The sequence below is a fragment of the Microcaecilia unicolor genome, chromosome 4 (genome assembly GCF_901765095.1).
Source record: "Microcaecilia unicolor chromosome 4, aMicUni1.1, whole genome shotgun sequence".
NCBI classification, from domain to species: domain Eukaryota; kingdom Metazoa; phylum Chordata; class Amphibia; order Gymnophiona; family Siphonopidae; genus Microcaecilia; species Microcaecilia unicolor.
The window spans coordinates 296,517,791-296,541,827 of record NC_044034.1 but is presented as its reverse complement, the minus strand read 5'-3'; the positions used below and the strand labels follow the sequence as shown (position 1 = coordinate 296,541,827).

Below are 24,037 nucleotides of genomic sequence, written 5' to 3'. Positions count from 1 at the left end.
CCAAAACATGTGTCTACACTACCACAGGCCATTTTTCAGCGCACCTTAGTAAAAGGACCCCAGCACGTGCTAAAGATGCTAGCGCACTTTAGTAAACAGGGTCTTTAATGTTTATTGCAAAAATATAAAAAGAACATAGGCACAGGGGACTAGATTCAGTAAATGGCAGCCAAATTTGGATGCCAAAAAAATGAGCGTTGACCGCTATTCTGTAAATGGCGCTCTAAGCTGGGTGCTGTTTATAAAACAGTGCATAGCGCCAGGAATTGCACCCACAGAAACTGAAACCTGGTATAAATCTTCACACATAAATTAGGTGCGGATCCCCTGCACTTCTATCGTGAACGCCCCTGATCCTCCCATGGCCAAGCCCTCTTTTCTGTCACATGCTAAAGATTTGCATGCACATCTTTATAGAATAGCGTGTAGCATGATATGTGTGCAAATCCACATTTTTGCCAATTAACGCCAATAATTGATTGTAATTATTGGTGCTAAAAATTGTGCATGCAAATTGGGGGTGCACCCAAACCTACGTGCACCCAAATCTACGTGATCAATTTTGAGCACCATTTATAGAATCTGGGGGACAATGTATAAAGAGAAAACAACTAACAAAATCCCAAAGTTTCCCCAAACAGCTCTTTACATAGTGATGTACTATTTCAGCAACTGTACAAGCCCTGGAAAAAAAAAATCTTTTGTGGGCTGTGGCAGCATCCACTAGATAAGAATAATCCAGTTGTGATGGCTGTACTTAAGTTTTCAGGATCACAGAGGTCCCTAGTTTAAAGATGATTTGTATAGCACCTTTAATCAACACTGTGCTACCTCCCACCCCAGAGTGGAAAGTACCAGCTCCTGCTTCTGGTGCTTAATCTATATGGCAGCTGCCAAAAGGGAACAGGGGAGCATGAACTGAATTATTATCGTCTAATGACAACTACAGACACTGAGGCCCAAGGAACAAGGGGGCTGATATTCAGACCGTGGGAGTTAGCCCGGCTAACTCCTGCAGTCACCGCTAAACCTGGATATTCAATTCTGGGCTATTTCCAGTGACCAGCATTGAATATCCAGTTTATTTTTGGCTGATTAGAAGGTAACCGGCTATGTTGATATGCAGACTTAGCCGGTTATGATATCCCACAAATTCACACGGCCACATATAGCCACTAAAGTGGGGCTGAAAAATCGGCGGATAGCCAGTTATGTTAGACGATATCTGCTAACCGGTATATTCAGCGGAAGATAGCTGGCTATCCCCTGCTGAATATCGCCAGATAGCCAGTTATGGGGCATTTCACCAGCCAGGTGCTGATCCTGGCCTGTTAAATGCTTTTGAATATCAGGGTGAAGGTGACTTTCTCAAGGTCAATGGGAGGTCAGTAGTTGAACATAAATCTTTTTCTTTATGTTTATCTGTCCTGTAGAATCAGATCATGGGCCTTCTGTTCATGATAAAAAGGCAGAGTTAGTAACTCTGCAAGGGGCAGGAGGTACACTACATAAAGTAGTTGAGGTTGAGATTATGGACCAGAGAAGGAAATGTGCTAAGGTTAGGGCCAAGGAGACAGAGATGTGGTGAGAGGAGAAGAGACAGTTCTTAATTTCGAGCAGCTGTTGTGCTAGAGTTGATGAGCTCTATGAACAGCTGTAAACTAGGAAAAGTGGTCTGAGCACACGCAGGGGAAGTGGAGCAAAGGGAACTTGTTTGCTACTGCCTAGATTTTAATAACTGTTTATGTAACTATCATATTTATTTATTTATTCATTCATTCAGCACTTAGGGGCCCTTTTACTAAGGTGCTCTGAAAAATGCCTGCACTGGTGTAGACACGCGTATCTGACACGCGCAGGTCCATTTTTCAGCATGCCTGCAAAAAAGGCCTTTTTTTCTGCCGAAAATGGACATGCAGCAAAATAAAAATCAGCCCGCGTCCATTTTGGGTCTGAGACCTTACCGCCACCTATTGACTTAGCGGTAAGGTCTCGCGCGTTGCGTACACTGCCTGGTTAACATCATGTAGTAGAAAATAGAAATTATATTCTGCCGCATGATTTGGACGCGCATAGAAATTAGAATTACTGGCCGGGGCACGCGGTAGCTGGGCAGTGGTTGTAATTTGACACATGTTATATGCATGTAGGCGCCTATGCATCTTAGTAAAAGGGCCCCTTAATTACATACCTCACCAAAAAAGCCTGAACCGTGTTACAAATTATAATAACACCACTAGTACATATAAAAAACATGCCCCACATCTTGAGGGCCTATCCAAATGAATTACTACCCTCTGCCCTCTTCCATCCATCCCAATGAAATTCCCAGTCGTCCTTAACAAATATACGCAATTCCAATTTGCATAATAACACCAGTCAACCATAACAAGTCCTATTAAGCCTACTGTAAATCATTCAACCAAGACCCCAAAAAACCAAATCTTTACTCTTTGTCCAAAAGTAAGATAATACCTCTCAGACTGTGAATCAAGAGAGAGGAAATTGCACAAGTGGGATCCCTAAACCTCAAAAGTCTACTTTGATGTACACTGCAGTCAGACCCCGCTCACAACCTGTGGGAATGATTACTGGGATGATTGTAACTAGAGATATACATCCCAAAAAGTTTCCTTTTTTTTTTTTTAGTTTCCCATGCCATTTATGGGAATGTTCATTTAGTTATTTTTGTTTATTTTTTGTTGTTGTTGTTGTTCAGAGGTGATGTTGATATATGTATTTTTTTACGAGTATGGACTATTTGTGATATAGGAAACCCCCTTCCCTCCAACATTTTCCTGTCATTTAAGGGTAAAAATGATATGAAGATAACATGGGAAATGTCCCTGAATTTCCTGTATGGTTTGAAACAAATGGACATCTGTAAATACAACCTCCAAGGCAGTTCATAATGCTGCAAACCTCTTGCAAATACAAGGGCCGGTCAAGAAACCAGGACTGAAAAACCAAGCAGAGAAGTTTTAAACAAGCACATAATTCCAGAAGCAGCCAGTCATAGAAAATACATGATCACATAAGCGGACAGCTATTACAAGCTATTAGAACTGCTGCCCCTCACTATCTTTCTACCCTCATCTCCCCTTACGTTCCCGCCCGTAACCTCCGTTCACAGGATAAATCCCTCCTCTCAGTACCCTTCTCCACCACCGCCAACTCCAGGCTCCGCTCATTCTGCCTCGCCTCACCCTATGCTTGGAACAACCTTCCTGAGCCCTTACGCCAAGCCCCCTCCCTGCCCGTCTTCAATTCTTTGCTTAAAGCCCACCTCTTCAATGCTGCGTTCGGCACCTAACCCTTACCGTTCAGTGAATCCAGACTGCCCCAATTTGACTGCCCCTATCGGACCGACCGTTCACTTGTCTATTAGATTGTAAGCTCTTTGAGCAGGGACTGTCTCTCTTTGTTAAATTGTACAGCGCTGCGTAACCCTGGTAGCGCTCTAGAAATGTTAAGTAGTAGTAGAACTGCTAGTTTTCCAGTAATTTCCCTGTGCCCACCCCCTGAAATATTTTCTGCAGGCATCCCTGCAATGAAGGGAGGAAAGACACAGATTTCTTATTAACTCAGGATGGAGGCATGCTTGCTAGGTAATAACAAATGCACCCAACAAATTGGGGGGAAAAATGAGAAAAACAAGAGAATGTCCAATCCAAGGGACGTTAGCATTCATGCATGAATTATGTTTATTTATTTATTTTTATTAATCACAGCCTCCTAGAACAAGTACATAAGTAGTGCCATACTGGGAAAGACCAAAGGTCCATCTAGCCCAGCATCCTGTCACCGACAGTGGCCAATCCAGGTCAAGGGCACCTGGCACGCTCCCCAAACGTAAAAACATTCCAGACAAGTTATACCTAAAAATGCGGAATTTTTCCAAGTCCATTTAATAGCGGTCTATGGACTTGTCCTTTAGGAATCTATCTAACCCCTTTTTAAACTCCGTCAAGCTAACCGCCCGTACCAGGTTCTCCGGCAACGAATTCCAGAGTCTAATTACACGTTGGGTGAAGAAAAATTTTCTCCGATTCGTTTTAAATTTACCACACTGTAGCTTCAACTCATGCCCTCTAGTCCTAGTATTTTTGGATAGCGTGAACAGTCGCTTCACATCCACCCGATCCATTCCACTCATTATTTTATACACTTCTATCATATCTCCCCTCAGCCGTCTCTTCTCCAAGCTGAAAAGCCCTAGCCTTCTCAGCCTCTCTTCATAGGAAAGTCGTCCCATCCCCACTATCATTTTCGTCGCCCTTCGCTGTACCTTTTCCAATTCTACTATATCTTTTTTGAGATACGGAGACCAGTACTGAACACAATACTCCAGGTGCGGTCGCACCATGGAGCGATACAACGGCATTATAACATCCGCACACCTGGACTCCATACCCTTCCTAATAACACCCAACATTCTATTCGCTTTCCTAGCCGCAGCAGCACACTGAGCAGAAGGTTTCAGCGTATCATCGACGACGACACCCAGATCCCTTTCTTGATCCGTAACTCCTAACGCGGAACCTTGCAAGACGTAGCTATAATTCGGGTTCCTCTTACCCACATGCATCACTTTGCACTTGTCAACATTGAACTTCATCTGCCACTTGCACGCCCATTCTCCCAGTCTCGCAAGGTCCTCCTGTAATTGTTCACATTCCTCCTGCGACTTGACGACCCTGAATAATTTTGTGTCATCGGCGAATTTAATTACCTCACTAGTTATTCCCATCTCTAGGTCATTTATAAATACATTAAAAAGCAACGGACCCAGCACAGACCCCTGCGGGACCCCACTAACTACCCTCCTCCACTGAGAATACAAGATTCATCAATAGATCCGAAAAGACTTATACTACTACACTACTTATCATTTTATAGAGCTATTAGACATACACCATGCTATACAATGTGATAAGCTCTTTCCTGCTGTAGCCCACAAGGTGAAGGGTCTTTGTAAAGCAAACTTTGTTGCTAATGAAAAATTGAGAAAACTCAGAATCTGTCTAGATGTATTATCTCAACTTGACTACTGTAACATGATATATGTAGGTTGCCACAAGTATCTTGTAAAAACAAATTACATCCACAGGGGAAATGGATCATATTCTCAGCAGAAAAGTCAGATAGGGTCTCCCCTTTACTGGTTCGACTGCACTGGCTCCCAGTAGAGGCCTGTATTCCGTTTAAATTAAGTACTACTATTTCCAATATTATTTATGGAACTGTTCCCTTATAACACGATAAACTTAATAATTGTTCAGTATTCCCTAAGGTCGAAAACACTTTGTGAATCTTCATTGTTAGAGTTTCCAAATCCTAAGGGAATTCATTTGATCAAATCTTTCTCTTCTGGTTTTGCCTGTATAGCTGCCAAAACTTGGAACTCTTTTCCTTCTCAGATTAGGCAATTTACCAACTATGAATTGTTTCGGAAAGTTCTGAAAAACACATCTGATTGAAAAATATTTGCTAGGGAACTAAGGGGTCCTTTTACTAAGCCACGGTAAAAAGTGGCTTGCGGTAGTGTAGGAGCTGGTTTTGGGCACACGCAGAAATATTTTTCAGCGCACGTAGCAAAAATGGCTTAAAAATTTTTTTTTCCGAAAATGGACGTGCGGCAAAATCAAAATTGCCGCGTGTCCATTTTGGGTGTCTGACCTTACCGCCAGCCATAGACCTAGTGGTAAAGAATCTATGCAGTAACGACCTACGCGCATCAGATGCCACTTGGCACGCGTCCGCTATGCGCATCTGAAATAACAATTATTTTTCAGATGCACGTAGAGGACACGCTCCAAAAATGAAATTACCGCAAAAAGCACGCAGTAGTCGGGCGCTAAGTTCATTTTGGCACATGTTGGCGTGTAGACGCATACGTGGCTTAGTAAAAGGGGCCCTAAGCTCCTATTTTTTTTCTAATATTGTATTATTAGGATTTTATACATTCTAGAGTTTATCTAGTCTCTTGATCACTGTAATCCACATCAAACTTAATGCCTATTGTGGAATATAAGAATCAGAAAGATAAACAGCTGCTCAAGAGACATTGTGTGCCTGAGAACATGGTTGAGAGTACAAGCAGAATTTGCAATCTAGCATTTATTGTTAGGAGTTCTTTAGTATCTCTGTCTGCAAACCTTCCAGTTTAATGACTGCGTTTTTTTTTAAGTGAGAGAGATGAAATCTCAAAGCTGTGCTGCTGGAGCGATCAAGACAGTAAATCAGAGTATGTATGCCGCTGTTAGAAAGGTTAATTATCTTGTGGTTTGGATAATGTAATTTTTATCCATGCCAGCTTTTAGAAACTTATAAGGGGAGGGGAGGGAAGGGAAATGTTTTAATCTCCTATGGTAGAGCACCAGAGGGGAAGAATCAAAAAAATACAGTACCGAGAAAGTTTGTAAACCCTCTAGGATGGTCTGTAATTTATTACAGGGTTAGAGCCTAATCTAAACACTGATAAGAAAGAACGATAACCCAATTGAATAAATTATTCAGACAAAAATATATTTTGATTGATTATTGAACAACACATATACATGTGCATAAGTCTCTGGTGAGACCTCATTTAGAATATTGTGTACAATTCTGGAGTCCGCACCTTCAAAAAGATATAAACAGGATGAGTCAGTCCAGAGGGCAGCTATTAAAATGGTCAGTGGTCTTTGTCATAAAGTGTATGGGGACAGACTTAAAGATCTCAATATGTATTCTTTGAAAGAAAGATGGGAGAAGGGAGATATAATAGAGACTTCTACATAACTATGCAGCATAAATGCACAAGAGGCAAATCTCTTTCAATTGAAAGGAAGCTCTGGAATGAGGGAGCATAGAATGAAGGTGAAAGGGGATAGACTCAGAAGTAACCTGAAGAATACTTCACAGAAAGGATGGTAAATTCGTGGAACAGCCTCCTGGTGGAAATGGTGGAATCGAAAACAGTATCTGAATTTGAGAGAGCTTGGGACAGGTACACAAGATCTCTAAATGAGTGATGGAGAGAGTAGATGGCAAGGATGGGCAGACTGGATAGGCCATATCGTCTTTATCTGCCTACATTTTTTCTGTTTTTTCTTTGAAAAAATATGTGATCCTTTCCATTCAGTCACTAGTGGCACCAACTTCAATTAAATGTGTCCTCTAACCACTAAGTGGTCTCTCATATTGTTCTTGAGAAATTTTGGCCCATTCTTTCCTACCAAACTGTTTCAATCCAGTAACATTTGAGGGCTTCCTTGCACGACTAAAAAACAAATACATCCTTTTCTTTAGCCATCTTGTAGAAGATTTACTTGAATATAGGCCTTTCCCTTGCTGCATGACCCACTTTTGGCTTGACTTCAGCTCATCGACAGATGGCCTGACCTTCTTCTCTAGAATTTTACAATATAAAACAGAATGCATGGCTCTATCAATGATGGCAAGTCTTCCCATTCCTGATGCACTAAAGCAGCTCCACACAATGGTACCTCCACCATCAGGCTTGACAGTCAGGATGAGGTTCTTGTGCTGGAAGACAGCATTTGGTTTTTGCAAAAAAAAAAAAAAAGTTGCTATTTTGACCAAAAGTTCAATTTGTGACTCATTATTATGGATCATGCAGTTGGTCTTTGAGGAACCAGAGGCATACCTATGTATAACTTGCCTTGAGCTACTGCTGAAAAGTCATGAGCTAAATTCAAATCTCTTTTCCCTTTCTTTTTAGCTATCCTTCTGTGAGCACCGTTCCTATTCATTTTGTTTCCTGTTAGTTGACACATAAACCCTCAAATCAACTTCCATGAGAGAGCCTGCATATCTTTAGATGTTAGTCCAGGGTTCTCTTTACCTTCATAGATGACTTCCAATTTGCTTTTGGGATGATCTTGGCAGGATGACTGTTCCTGAGTAGAGTCACTGTAGATTTTAACTTTGAAAATACACCTCCACGGATTCACTTACTATTTCATACACGGATTCTGCATTAGTTTTATTGTTCCCTACTGTGTCTCAAGAAACAAGGAATTGTTTATTATCCTTTTTATTGCATACAAAAAGATTTGGTTTCAATTAAGCAATGGCATCATGGCAAGAACTTGTATAATCATGATAATACTTGGAATTCACAAGTATTGGCTGCCATCTTGTGCACAGTACTATCCCCTCTGGAAGGCAAAAAACAACTTTCAAATAAAATCAATTTCTTTTAAAAGCTGCCAAGTTAACAGACAGCGGTATTTTAATATGTCTTGAGGCCTAGGGCAAAAAGACTTTGAGGCTTCTCCCCACCCCACCCCACCCCCAGGAAGGGAGGGGAGAATCCCTCTCTGACAACATTGAGAATTGGGAGGCCTTCTGAAGAGAGCAAGGTGAGGTTTTCCCTTCAATGAGACCAGGGAGGGGAGAGTAGGATAATCTGGGGCCCCGATCACCTTAAGATGGCCCTGCCAACAGTCCTCATGCAACCCCGTACTTCCTTTCCTGTGAACTCTTCCATTTGGATTAAATCCACCTCTGAAGTTGTTTAGGTCAACTGAGGGAAGGAAGCAGTTGAAAGACAACTGTCAAATGCTACTTTGAGGCATAGCTTGGGGCAGGGGCGTAGCCAGACACCAAAGTTTGGGTGGGCCTGGGCCCAAGATGGGTGGGCAGAAGAACCTCGCCTCATCCCACAGATGATGTGGTCTCTCCTCTCACCTGCATGCCATATGGTCTCTCAAATATCCTCCCTCTCCTGAATACCTTTTAAATAGCAGATTTTCACCGGCAACGGACAGCAACTAATACACACTGTTGATGTTGGCTCCATACCCTTCCCTCTGATGCAACTTCCTGTTTCCGCCTAGGCAAGAATACATCAGAGCGAAGACTATGGGGCCGGTGCAAGCAGTATGCATCAGTCACTGCTCACTATAGGCAAAGATCTGCTATTTACAAGGTATGCAGGAGGGACAGTTGTTGGGAGTTTTCGGCTGGTGGGGCTTGGGGATCCCTGCCAGACACATTATAGCCATGCTGGTACTGGGTGGGCCTGGGCCCACCCAAGCCCACCCTTGGCTACGCCATTGGGGACATGAAAAGTCTTATGTAGAAACAGGTTGGTTTACAAGCTGTAGGTGAGATCTTCTTACTGGACTAATTTAATATATTTATATTTGTCCTATAGTAAGGCCTTACTTATTTGTTAACTTGATTTCTACAAACAGTAAAGTGACTTTATTCTACCAGTAGGTTTTCCAGAGACGATGGGTGGCTAGGTAGTGAAAGGGTTAACCCGTGCTGCAAGCTTATGCAGCACATATTTTATGAGTGCAGGAAGCTGCAGACAAGCCTGGCATGAGCTGGTTGTTTGTTTTGAAAGAGGGGTGCCAGGGAGCGGAGCACACAGCTCTGTAGGGTCTGTCTGGCTTTGTCTGTGGTGGCAGTGGAGAGACGTTACTGTAACCATACAGGCTAAGGCCAGGAAGGATCTCCAGAGATCTCACACCAATGAAATTTATCAATAGAGAGGAAATGGCCTTTTCTTTCCTGCACTGAATCCTTTGCTTCTGTTTTTGCGTCAGCGGGTGGTCATGGGGCTGGCCCGATCATGCTAAACGTGGTCACCTCAGATGGCCATTTAACACCTCAGTGTTCTGATGTATTTTTCTCCACAAAATACAGTACATGAAGCTGGACATGGGCTGCAATACCAGCACTATCCAAAATGCTTAATGGTACTACACAGTACAGAAACTGAGTCATACAGTAGATGCTGTGTGAGTGAAAAATGTGATGATCCAGCACCATTCACTGGTTAGACAAAACCACCATACTCCAGTGCTCACGGAGGCTGTTCCAAGAGCCCAGACATCATCCCACAGCTCTCCCGGTAGCCAAACCATAGACTCAATTTATTCATTCCAACATTCCCAGGACTGAGTTTGGCTGAACATAGATTCATGCTCCGACCAATGGATAAAATCAGTTTCCCAACTCTCGCTATAGCTTTCTCAGAACTTTTTTAGAAGTTGATGAAAAAGTGGAATCCATAAAGAGATCTTTTCTTTGCTTTTCTACTGTTTCTGGTCTATAGGATAAGATGAACCTGAGGCACCACCTGACAAAGGGATGCCACTGGGATCCCTGACTAGTGAACCAGTGACATAGACAGAAGCCAGTTTCTAGTTGGGACCGTGCTTTTTCTCTCTGCGCCCACTCACCAAACTTAGGGGTCCTTTTACTAAGCTGTTGTAAGAACTGTGGGCTTACTGCGGCAAAAAAGGGCCTTACTGTAGGGTGCACTAAGGCATCACACAGTAATTTTGTGATTGGCGCATGCTTCCCATGTGCTAAAAAAAGATTTTATTTTTAGCACTGGAGGTGGGTTTGGAGGCAGAGAGTAGGCGTGTTCTGTGCTAATTGGTTAGCATATCTGGGTTTAAAAAAGGTTTGGACAAGTTTCTGGTGGAAAAGTCCATAGTCTGCTATTGATAGACATGGGGAAACCACTGCTTGCCCTGGGATTGGTAGCATGGAGTGTTACTACTATTTGGGTTTCTGCCAGGTACTTGTGACCTGGATTGGCCACTGTTGGAAACAGGATACTAGACTAGATGGACCATTGATCTGAACCTAGTATGGCTATTCTTATGTTCTTATTTCTGCAGAATTGTGTGTAGTGGTTACTTTGTTGAAATAGTGGTGTATGTTGTAGTGCTAGACAGTTGCTTTAGCAGAGCGGATCTTAGCACTGGAATTTAAGGAGATACTGAAGTGGGATGCTGCAGAATAGGACTGAGCAAGACTGGCTGAGTAGTGAAAGGGGGATCTCAGTAACAGAAACTGCAGGGGGTGCAGCACTGTAGAACTGAGCTATGCTGACTTGAGTCATGTAAGGGCTGTTGCAGGGTAAGACTGAGCTGCACTGACTGTGCAGTGCAAGGGGATATCTGCGCTGGAAATAGCCAGGGGTTGCTGTAGGCAGAATCCGGGTGTTTTAGCAGAGCTCAGTTAGTAGGTTTCAGTGCTGGAATGGTAGGGGATGCCGCATGGCCTGGTTTCGAGCTGTGTGTACATCTGCGGAGACTCTTGCTATGTTGTGCCCTTGGCTTTAATTGTGAGTCCCGTACTTCCTTGAATTTCAGATAAGTAAAGACATGGAAAGCACAGTGGGCTATGTGAGCAAATGAATGGATCTCGCACCACACTGCATTTACTCACTAGAGTGCAGCCAAGTCATCTAACACAGACGCTAGAATGAGCCTCTAGCTGGGGGCAGTAGACATGGCTTTAACATCACCATTACTCACCACATTACCCACATCATCTTCTCATTTCCAAGTTGGTTCCTGCCTTTCACACCACAAAATGACCATTTTTTTTTTTTTTTTACTTTTCACTGTCAGCCTTTCAAGCGGACACTGTTGAATGTAGACACTCTTTACTCAGTGTTTCCCAGAAGATGCTGTTGGGAAATGTCTTAATACAGTATCTCTGGTCAAGAGACATAATTTATAGTTTATTCAACATTTCTAGACTGCACTGGCTCCCGGGGCAGAACAGTGTGGTTTACATGATTACAATTATAAAACATTAAGAAAGGAATGCGACACACACTCATACTGAAAAGTTATGGGAAGGGAGAAAGAGGGAAATGGGAAAAGAAGAGTGGGATAGAAATCTTTGCTTATAACCCTGTCTCACCAAAAGTTTGTTGGAAGAGGAAAGTCTTCAAATTTGCTTTAAAGGATTTTATTTTTATTTATTTATTTAGATTTTGCTCACACCTTTTTCAGTAGTAGCTCAAGGTGAGTTACATTCAGGTACACTGGTCGAAAATTCGTCCCTTCTGATCGAAAATACACCAGGATCCTGGTGTATGCGGCCCTTCTGATGAGAAACAGAGCTGAATCTAGGTGTATGCTGCCCCTCAGACAATGAATACAGCTGGATTTAGGTGTGAGCAGCCCTTCCAGAAAGTTTTAGACATATGCAAAGAGAGTTTCTGCTGTGTCTAGCAGGTACAATAATTTTTAATGCTGTTTTGCTGATTTAAAAATGTATATGTTCATAGGGGAAGCTTTAAAATAAATGACATTTTTGTCAAATTAAAAAAAAATGACACACATAGGCATTAAAACTTTTGCAAGTATTTTTAAAGAGGACTATCTTTATTGTCATTATGAAGAAAAAAGCAGGCATCTGGCGCTCCAATGAAAACCACAATACAGCACTTGAAATAACAAAGCAACTTCTGCAGTAATGACAAATATATTTTGAAAATAACCCTCCCCCCACTTCACAGAACCTTGAAAATTCCACCAGCCCCCCACAACTCCTCTTAGATCTTCTCCCCCCCCCCCCAACCTTCCCCTTACAAGAGAGAATGCAAATCTAGTTTGCTATTGTTTTTGACAAACGGAGATGGCTGCTGTAGGGGGACCGGCTTCAACTTTATAGTCATACTGTCTCCTGTGGACCAGATAAGCTTATCACATGTCCCCTCATTTATCCTCAAGGAGAGTTTTTCGTTTTGGCACAGTATAAGACATCACAAGAACAAAATATAAGAAAACCACTGGACTGCATTAGGGGCTTATAGCCTATTTAGTTATGTTTAAACAAAAGAGATCTGCATGAAACAAAATATTTTTATTTGGAGTTATAAAACCACTTGCCCCTGAAACATGTTCCAAAACAGAATAATCCATTTGTGTATCTAAAAGGCAAACTTCTACAAAACAGATGAAAATGTGATTTCAGGTGCCTCAATGAAAGGAGAGTTTAATTCTACTTCCATTTAATTTCAATATATTCCATCGTCTTTATAAACACCAGGCTTCCCAAGGCAGATTACAACCAGTTAAGATGAACCCATCAGGAAACAGAATATTCTTACTGAAATCTGGCCATCTGAATTGTATAGATGCACAATGAAGAAAAATGAGCACAAACTACAGAATTTATAATTGCTGTTTCTACTAGCTACAATAATTTTTGAAGTTGTTTTAGTGATACTCAATCTTGTCTTTTCTCCTCCACCTTGTAAGGCACTGCCTATCCAACAAAAACAGTGTTAGACAGTACTTGTTACAGATGGACCGACAATAAAGAAAACATGGATGCAGCAGCTCACAGGTTTGCTTGCTGTGTTTTGGGTGAACGGCAATGACAGCTGCGTGGGGGTGTGGAAACAGAGATTAATCAAATGTCTTCCTTACTTACAGTGGACTAGATAGGCTCACTTCCACTCCAGTCTATTACACCTCCTTGTTTTAACCTCCTTGAAGATTCGCCACGGAAAGAGGAGAATAGAGAATCACAGCGCTGGGTTATGGCTGGTGATCGCTGCATTCTGTAAGCAGCAGCAGCCGTCAAAACAAAGACGCGCTCCAGTCTTAAGGTCGAACTTAGATCCCGGGGATCCCGCAGATCTGGCTTTTACACCGTCCCTTTCAATTGTTGAAGCAAAAGTCAAAATAACTTTTTTTACATGCAGTCCCCTCTCTCCCTCCAATACAGAGAATTTACTTTAAAGGTTATAGTCAGTGGTGTGTTAGTACATTTTTAACAACAGGCTCTCTCCCCAGTCCACCTCTGCGCCCCCCATCCACTCTGCGCCCCCCCCCCCAAATTGCAGAGCTGGCTATACCCGGGGAGAGAGTCTGGGGGGGGGGGGAGCGGCAATGCATTACTCTCTCCAGGGAAAAAATAAAATTGCTCCCAGGTTCCAATCAAATTCATGCTTAATGTGGGATAAAATGGCTTAAGTACGTAAATAAATAGAAACTTTTAACATTGAGCACCTGATTCTCATAACATCATGTCTGTTTTAGAAGCCCTTTACCAGGAGAAAAATAAATCTTTGCACCAATATAACAGGGTTAGGGTGTCCCTATAACCAGCCCCTCCACATGACACACCGATTACGATTTATAACAAATTACTACTCCACTTAGGAAAAGTTATTCCCTTATTATACTTTCTCTGTGTTTAGCCATATACTGTACAAGCCGGCATGTTTGAAAATACAACTTTTTCTTTATAGTACCCTACCCACAGTCCCCTCCTCACCCCTTCCCACCTCAATTCACCTCACCTCACCCAGACCTCCGTCCTACTCCCCCGGTGAAAAATTATTCCTTTATACTTCTTTTGTGTACATCCTATGCACAAGCCAGCATGTTTTAAAATACAACTTTTTTTATTAAACAGTATCCCCCCCACGATACGGTCCCCACCTGACCTATTCCAGGCTTACTACCCGCTCCCCCCGAGCCGCAGGGTCCTAGTACATACCTCAAAGCACCCTGGTGGTCTAGTGGATTCTTTCGGGGCAGGAAAGATTCCCAGTCTTTCCTACCCGCTGATGGCGCTGACTCTCTTGCTGCTGCATCGCACTTTAAAATGGCTGCCGAAACTTACAAGGGCGGCCTCCAAGACTTCAGCAGAAGTCTTGCAAGGTCGCCGCTGAAAGTCTCAGTGGCCATTTTTAAAGAGCGATCTGGCAGCGGGCAGGAAAGACTGGGGATCTTTCTTGCCTACCCCAAAGAATCCACTGAACCACCAGGGTGGTTGCCTTCTTCAGGTATGTACTGGACTTGGAGCCTGGGACCCTGTAGCTCGGGGGGGGGGGGGGGGGGGGGGGGGGGGAAGAGCCGGCTCATCCTGCCAGAACAACCGGCTCACAAGATGCTAAAAAATGTAACAACCAGCTCTTGCGAGCCGAACCGGTGCGAGCCAGCTCCATCATACCACTGATTATAGTTGTTACTTTCACCACTCCTCCTGTACTCAAACCCTGGTCACCTGGGGTAGTATATGTGAGATATTCACAATCACTCTTTCTTTATAAATGCTGTTCCTTGTAGCAAATGTTAAAAACTTATCACTTACAGGCTAGCAGGATCTGGCAGGCAGACAGTGTGAGATGTTAATCCCTTTGGCTTTAAAAGTAACCCTTCCTCTGAGTGGATGTAGCTGGACTGGGAGCCTGGATGATTTAGGCAGATAAGCAGCTCCTGTGAAAATCCCTTTCTTCTCTGAGGAGGAATGGAGGGTATTCATTGTCCCCAACCTGGAAGCTAAAACAAGCCAGCAACCTTCTGTAGGATCTGATGCTTGTCCTCTTGCCTCTCTATACACTGCTCCTGTAGCAGCTGCCTAGATGGGACTAACTGTGAGAATATAGTCGTCTGGCTGTCACTGGTCACAAGATATCTGCTGCAGGCTTCGCAAGTAGGGTCTCCCTCAGGACATGGATCAGAGGCAGGAGAAAACCTAAGCCCATATTTTGCAGGCAAAAGCCAAGGCTTAAATTACTGTAGGGGAGCTTACTGCTGCCACCAGGAACATCCCCCATGCACCAAACCCCTCCTTCACTTCCATTGACTTCTCCAAGTATCTGGAAAGTTCTGGTGCCAGAAGTTCTGGGTTTTCAGTAGGTGGCACAGGTGCAGGAAACAAAAGTTCACCAAAAGGGCAACCTAGGAGCTTCAGGATTGCTAAAAAAAACCCCCCCCAAAAAAGTCTTGACATAAAATGCTGCCAGAATTTGTAAGCAACCTGTTCTCGTTGGCTGGACACCTAAAATAGCAAAAGGTTGCATACGGCTAAGCACACAGGCACAAAAACAATAATTAGGAACAGCAGGAATAAATACATGCATCTGATATGCTGAATTTCTCCCAATGTTACACCAACAGTGAGATTAGCTGAGTCCAAAGCAACCGCAAAGAAAAGATACATCACCAGCAGTGGTTTAACCTGACCACAAAATCTGGATATGTAGTTTAGGGGCCATTTTACTAAGCAGTGCTAAAAAGTGGCCTGCGCTATTCCCAGCACGGGTCTTTCCCATACACTAAGGCCACTTTTAACGCTGCCAGGAAATGGCCTAATTTTCTATTTTGGCAATAATGGCCATGCGCTAATTTTCCCATTAGTGCGTGAGCACTTACTGACAGTGCAGCAGCGAGGGCGGCTGACACCCGGGGTGGGTTGCCGCTGTGCACCCCCCCCCCCCCAGGTGCAGCATGGTGCCCCCCCTCGGTGCGCACCCTCCCCCCTCCGGAGCGCACCCTCCCCCCGGAGCGCATTCTTACTTGAATTAGGAAGCGAGGGGTGGGCGAGAGGGCCGAACTGCCCCCGAGTGCACGTCGCTGGGAGCTGCGTTGGCTCCGCTGGTTCCCTGCTCTCTCTGCCCTGGAACAGGAGGTAACCTGTTCCGGGGCAGAGGGAGCAGGGAACCAGCGGAGCTGACACCCCCCAGCGGCGTGCACCTGGGGCGGACCGCCCCACCGCCCCCCTTCCTACGCCACTGCTTACTGACACCTATTTTGTAGTCGGTAAGGGCTCACAAGCTAACCACATGCTAATCGGTCAGCATGCAACAATGTAGCTGCACTAACCGGTTAGTACAGAACACGCCTGCTGTCTGCCCCAGACCCGCCCTCAGTGCTAAAAAATAAAAACTATTTTTTAGCGTGTGGGTAGTGTGTGCACATGCAAAAACTATCGTGAGATGCCTGAGTGCACCCTGTGATAGTGCATTTTGGCCTGCAGTTAGCTTAGCAGGGTTTTAAAAAGTTTTGGATAGCTTCCTAAAAGAAAAGTCCATAAGCCATTATTAAAATGGACTTGGGAGAATCCACTGCTTATTTCTGGGATAAGCAGCATAAAATGTATTATTCTGTTTTAGGATTTTGACAGATACTTATGTCCTGGATTGGCCACTGTTGGAAACAGGATACTGGGTTTGATCTATCTTCGGTCTGTCCCAGTACGGCAACGCTTATGTACTTATGCTTTGGTGCTTACCACAGCTTAGTAAAAGGACCCCTTAGTCTCTTGTGAGTGGGTGTGTTTGTATGTGAGTGTGGCTAATTTGTTCATTAACTGCATACTGTGTTGGGGGTGGGAGCTGGGTGGGTAGGGTTATGGATGGACAATGGATGTGGATTGCACGCTGCAATTAGCACACAGTACTTATCACATGCTATCCGCGCTGATTGCAAATAGGCTTTTATTATTATTATTATTATTTGAATGGAGGTCTTTATTGAGCAATTGAAAATAGAAACCAGACAGCACAATTTGCAAGTAACAAAATAACAATTTTTTACCCAAAAGTTTTATAACCCTAACAAATAGTCTTAATGTGCGGGCACACCCACAACAGTTAAAGCACAGCCTTTGCACTTATGACATGCTACTATCTCCTGCTAAAGTATGGTAAGTGCCAAAACTTACCACTCTTCACCCTTTTTCAAAAGACCTGTGCACAAATGTTCAGTGTGTGCAGTAAGGATCTATAGGTGTATTTAATCTTTCATCCAAAGAAAACCCCTGTCTCACAGAGTAATAGCAGATCTCCGAAGAAACCAGTGGCAAGAAATATGTGGAAAAGAAGTACATACGTACATAAGTATTGCCACACTGGGACAGACCAAAGGTCCATCAAGCCCAGCAGTGGCCAATCCAGGTCACAAATACCTGGCAGAAACCCAATTAGTAGCATACATAAGTATTGCCATCTTTTGATGTGTGTAAATGTATGATTCAATGTCAAGGTATTTCCCATGGTACTAGTTACCTGTGTATTATGAAGATCCTCAAAACTCATTGAGTAGCATTCCCAGTAAAAGAAAGTATCGTGTCTTTATCTGTCCATACCCACATATCAGGGCGATGTTCATGGATGGACTGAATTAAATTCTGGTAGAATGTGGTACAGAAATGCCAACACTCCTATCAGATTTCAGCCAAAATCCATCTATTGGGTGGACCCTTAATGTTTCAGGAGAGTAGGACTGTCAGTTTGAAGAAGTAGGGAAACCGAATTGTAAAAGAGAAAGCAATGTGTAGTAGTCTATATATGTATATTTCTACTACTTGCTAGACAGTATTTTCCTGCTTAGTTTTCCATTTGGGTAAAATCCTTGTATAGTTTTTGCTACAGCTCTTTGGTTCAGACAGTGTAGCACTGTTCCACCTCATAGACTTAAAAACAGCAGGGTTTCCGGATTGGCTGAGTCGCTCCTTCGCTCTGTACCTTGCTCTGCCAAAGCTCTCCACAGGAACTGGAGCAAATCTTTGGAGCATATTAAGCCAATGACTGAAACTTCCACACCCTGCAAATTTTTTAAAACACAAAGAAAACAAACACACTTCCTCATGCTTTCTCATTCCATCTCTTCTCCCTATATTTTAACAGTTTAAGTTTTGTTTGCTCCCGCTCATCTGATTCTGATTAGGAAAACATGATACAGAGCCTCGGGGCTTTTATCTGTGTCTCCCATATCTGTGCAGCATAACAGAACAAGAATGTGCCTGCGTCCTGTTTTCATTTGTTGGTCACTTTCTTCCCCTTCCCACCCACCTCCCCCTTTACAGTGTGCATGGGTGAAGGCTGATGCACATTGCAAAGACACTGTGGGAAGGGGGGGGGGGGGGAGAGAAGGAGAAGAAAGTGACTGATATATAGAAACAGGATGGCCAGGAAGGCATGGTTGACCTGGGACCTGCAAGGGAAAATAAAGAGCCATCAACCAATGCACCCCCCTCCCCACACACTCTCTCTCACTTTCTTCCTGTACTGAGGCATAGTTGAATCTGAAAATGTATATTACCAAAATTGATACCCCTGCTATTGAACTTCCCTTCCTGCTATCCTAATTCTTAGTATGATACCTTATTTCTGGTCCACCACACACTATGTATCTGAGCCTACTAAGTTGCATAAGTCCCTCTCCTTCCGTACTCTACCTACTAGACACAGCTAGGCTAATGGACCTTTTCCTTGGTCTCTCACATCACTGCTAGTCCATTCCTTAGCTTCCCACATCACTGGCAATGCCTTTCCTCTCGGCTAATGTTGGTGAGTGCCATACCTGATCAGTGTATACAATATATAGTTTTAAAATAAACTTTATTACACAGGCAAATAGTTTTATTTATGCTTATGGGTCTATAAATTAAATCTTTAATATGCCTGAATGTAAGTCCCTAAAACTGATGGGGATTATTTGATATTTTCAGTGGGCAGGATGTATGTCTTTATATGTTTTCTGTGGGCAAAACTACCTGTATGAATGGTGGCAGCTTTGAGGGCATTTTTTTTTTTTTTTTGCTGAACTGTTCTACTTATCCAAACTGTAGAAATCCAGTATGGGATACTAGTATAGAGTGTGCTAAGTCTGGAGAGACTTATGTTTATGAACTCAAGGACTTGTTAAAGACGTGAAAGGGAGTAATAAAAAGGAATATTGTTACTGGCACACTAGCTAATAGTGATGCTCTTGCTAGCTAGGACGGTACAATGACTTGTTTTGAATCTAGAGAGTTTTCTCTCCAGACATGTTTAAGGGGCTGATGGAAGGCAAGTTTCAGAAGTGTGTTTCTTTAGCTCTGGGTATGAATATGATTCTCTCTCTCTAAAAGTTTCTTATCTTTGTAGAAACATCAGAAAGGGGTCAAGAGAAGCCAAAGAAAGACAAAAAGGAGAAGCCACCAAAACCAACCAAGAAACCAAAGGAGAAAACTCCGAAACCTCCCAAAAAAGAAAAGCCACCCAAGCCCACAAAAAAACCCAAGGAGAAACGACCAAAGGCAACCAAAAAGCCCAAGGTGAAACCTCCCAAGCCTACCAAAAAGCCGGGGAAGAAAAAGACTGAGAGGCCATCAGAAGAATCCGTCCTGCCTTATGAGGAGGGAGACCGCTATCAGCTGCCTGAGAGACCCCTAGTCCCTCCACCACGGTATGAGGATGAGTACAATGAGGAGCTGGGCAAAGGTGAGGTTTTTATCATTGATATACTGTATATTTCATAACTGCAGTTTTAACTCTTTTTGTTGCTTTCTACTCAATTCTCCTATCCTTGTTCCTTCTCACCCAGTACTTTCCTCGCCCTTAATTGTCTTGTCTGTCTGTATTTTTAGATTGTAAGCTCTATCGAGCAGGGACTGTCTCTCTGTGTCAGGTGCTCAGTGCTGCGTGCGTCTGGTAGCGCTATACAAATGTTAATAATAATAATATTTTTTGTGTTATGCATAAATGGGATGAAGAAAGATGAAAGGAAGGATTCTAGGCAGTGCTGGCCCTATCACTATGTGAACTAGATAGTTGCCTAGGGCACAAAAATTTGGTGGGCATTAAAACATTGAGTAGAGCTGGATGGAGAGCTAGTTGGTCTCCTCATTCCCTGATAGCTAAAGAGAGGTATTAAGTTGTCCTGGCAGGGCAGCAGAAGCCTGTGTGGCAGCTCCCCCACTGCTCTTCTTCTTTATTAAGACAGGTACCACAAGGGTATTCAGAACACATGTTCATGGGGCAATTACTTCCTGATGCTGACCTCATGCATCTGAAGATAAAAGTCAAGAAGTGCTGGCCCTGTGACCCCACATTATGAATGTGCTAGCCTTAAGGAGGAGGAGGAGGAGGAAGAACAGTGGGCAGTGGCAAGCAAGTTGCAGAATGTAGGGTCAGGGGCGGGGCAGGGCAGGAGAAAGAACAGATGGGGCAGGAGAAAGAATGGACCTGATTTACCTGGGTTGCCCTGTCATCAGTCCTGATTCTGTGGAATAAGGCCCCGATGCACAAAGCTAATCGTGCTAGGATCATTTGCTTTAGACCGGTTGTAGCCAGTCTACAGCAAACATTATTAAGTGAGAAATGCACAAAGGGGTTCTCCGTGGCTCTACATGTGCCATTAGCAGCTACCGAGAATCCTATGCAAATGTATCACAACAAATTCATTAGTATCATAATGAGCATTCTGTGCGATGCAGAAAGGAGTACCTAGCTTTAACGAGCTAGATTTTATGGCAGCTCTGGAACTGCTGGAGAGGAGGGAAACACAGACAGCTGCAAAGACTGCCTGCCTGTGCTCCCCACCTCGCTGCGCTCTCCCCATAGAAAATCCCTGGTGGTCCATAGACCCCCCCATCTCGACCCCCCCCCCCTGGAATAAAAAATCTGTGGTGGTCCAGTGGACCCCCTCCCGACCTCACCCCGAACCAAAATTTCCTGGTGGTTCAGTGGACCCCGTCCCGACCTCCTCCCAAACCAAAACCCCTGGTGGTCCTGGACCACCTCCCGACCACTCCCTCACTCTAAACAACTAAACCCCCTGGTGGTCTAGTGACCTCCCCACATACCTTAAATGCGCTGGAGGCCAGGAGCAATGCCTCCTCCAGCTTCTGGGCCCGGCCCTCTCAAAATGGCGGTGCAGGGGCTAAACACTATGTAAGGGAAAAAGCTCCTGAAATGGTGGTTAGCCCCTCCAAGTGCATCCCAGGATGCAGTGGTTGGGCAGAGGCTAGGCACTGCCATTTTGAGAGGGCCAGGCACAGAGGCAAGAGTGAGAAGGCATTGCTCCTGCTCTCCTGCCCCCAGTGCATTTAAGGTATGGGGGGGGGGGGGGTCACTAGAACACCAGGGAGTTGTTTGGAGAGATTGAAGGGGTGAAAGGGATGTTCAGGAGGTGGTCCACTGAACCACTAGGGAGTTTTGGTTCGGGGGATCGGGTGGGTCACCGTGGGGGGGGGGGGGTCAGGAGGGGTCCACTGAACCACCAGGGATTTTCTGGACATGTAACGGAGGGGAAGGGGGGTCACTAGACCACCATGGAGCTCCCAGCCCCGCAACTCAAAAAACTCCCTGCACAAAGAGAGATCAGTGCATCTCATTTGAATGCAATTCACGTTGTGCATAAGTCACTGTTTGCAACTTGGTAAGTTTTCTCACTGTACCTGTATTTAATGTCTCCTGTTAATATTCCCCCTGAATTTTTATGGACAGTTATTCACCAAACCAAAGTTCCCAAACAGAGGAAATATTCAGCTCAAGGTAGATGCGTCTTTTTTTGAAAAGTGTTACAAGGACTAATGTTTCTATCAAATCACTGTGTAATAATATGAAAGCAGATAAAATGTAGATATATAAAAACACAATTTATTAAAACAGAACCCAGAGGTAAAACAATACCTGACATGGCCACGTTTTGCCCTCAGGCTGCGTCAGGGGTAAAACTACAAAATAAAACAATAATACAATGGTAGCATAAACATAATGTAAAAATATGAACATATACATTGTAATAAAAACAAAATTCAACATTTATAGATAATATACATATATATATATATATATATATATATATATATATAAATGTGAATATATTTGCAAACATTTAATAAAACATATTAAACGAGACAATCAATTACATATATATCAAGAAAATTTAAAAAAATAACCTTAAGAATAAAAAGAAATAAAATCTAAAAGCAATTGACAAATAAATAGCTGGAGCTAAAACATATAAAAGGAGAGGTGGATGGATTGTATACATACCTAAAAAAAAGGGGGAGTAAATTACTAAACCCCAAAACATGTAATAAATTGTGTTTTTATATACCTACATTTTATCTGATTTCATATTATTACACTGCTTTTGTAAGCAGATTTTTTGCCTTTTTTGGTTTTTACGTTATATCAAATCACTGACCAGCACAAATTACTTGTATTTTCATCCAGTTAAATAAAAAGAACAAAAAAAATGACATGTCCATCAAAAACTTCACATCACAAGAGCAGGGCCGCCAAGAGACATAGCCGAGCCCGGGGTAGAACCGGACTGCTGCAAGCCCCCCCCCCCAACACATGCAACCCCCCTCCCACTTGTACTGCTGCTCTCACCTGCCCCCTTATCAGGGGTGTAGCTACGGGTGGGCCTGGCTGGGCCCAGGCCCACCCAATTTCAGCCCAGGCCCGCCCAGCGCCAGCTCCCATTGCCAGCCACTGCTGCTTTTCCTGTTGAGCAGCAGGGCTGGCGCTACAAAAAAAAGAAGCGCTAACGCTAAGGACAAAAATGTAAAAAAAAAAAAAAAAGTGCGGCACTGGCAGGCACTGTCTAGGCAGCCTTGAGGCATTGGCTGCTGGCTCGCAGGCTCCTCCCGTCTCCTACATCACTGCCCCTGGAGCGACGCAGGGGCAGTAACGTAAGAGACGGGAGGAGCCTGCGAGCCAGCAGCCAATGCCTCAAGGCTGCCTAGACAGTGCCTGCCAGTGCCGCGCTTTTTTTTTTTAAACATTTTTCGTCCTTAGCGTTAGCGCTTCTTCTTTTTGTAGCGCTGGCCCTGCTGCTCAACAGGAAAAGCAGCAGTGGCCGGCAATGGGAGCTGGGGCTGGCACTGGCATGCAGGGCGGGCCTCGAGGAAAAGAGAAAAGAGGGAAAACATGGAAGGATGGGGAGAAAGAGGGAAAACGGAAGGATGGGGAGAAAAGAGGGAAAACAGATGGAAGGGTGGCAGAGAAAGAGGGAAAACATGGAAGGATGGGGAGAAAGAGGGAAAACAGATGGAAGGATGGCAGAGAATGAGGGAAAACATGGAAGGATGGGGAGGAAAGAGGGAAAACATGGAAGGATGGGGAGAAAAAGGGGAAAACATGGAAGGATGGGGAGAAAGAGGGAAAACAGATGGAAGGATGGGGAGAAAAGAGGGAAAACAGATGGAAGGATGGCAGAGAATGAGGGAAAACATGGAAGGATGGGGAGAAAGAGGGAAAATGGAAGGATGGGGAGAGAAAGAGGGAAAACGGATGGATGGGGAGAGAGACTCTGTATGGAAGGATGGGGAGAGAAAGAGGGGAGATGGATGAAAGGATGCAGAGAGAAAGGGGAGAGACTGGAATGATGTGGAGAGAGAAGGGACACTGAACAGAAAAGGGTACAGAGATACAGAGACACTGGTTAGAAAGAGGGAGAGAGAGACATTAGATGGAAGGATCAGGAGAGAGGGTAGATGGATGGAAGGATGGGGAGAGAAAGAGGGAAGACGCTGGATGGAAAGGTAGGGAGAAAGAGGTGACACTGGACGGAAGGATGCAGAAAGAAAGAGGGGAGACTACTGGAAGGATGGGGAGAGAGAGGGGAGACTGGAAGGATGGGGAGAGAAAGAGGAGAGCTGCTGGATGGAAAAGGGGAGTAGTGAAAGACTGGAGAATAAGAGGAAGGGGCATGGGGAGAACAAGGGTGAGAAAAAGATGAAAAGCCAT

General features: G+C 43.9%; 1 protein-coding gene across 1 annotated transcript in view; it reads left to right on the top strand.

The window, feature by feature from the left end:
- AEBP1 (AE binding protein 1) overlaps positions 1-24,037 on the top strand; it is a 123,847-nt gene that overhangs the window by 24,412 nt on the left and 75,398 nt on the right. Inside the window, 1 exon segment of the mRNA XM_030201763.1 lies at positions 19,439-19,774. Coding sequence (XP_030057623.1) covers positions 19,439-19,774 — 336 coding nt within the window.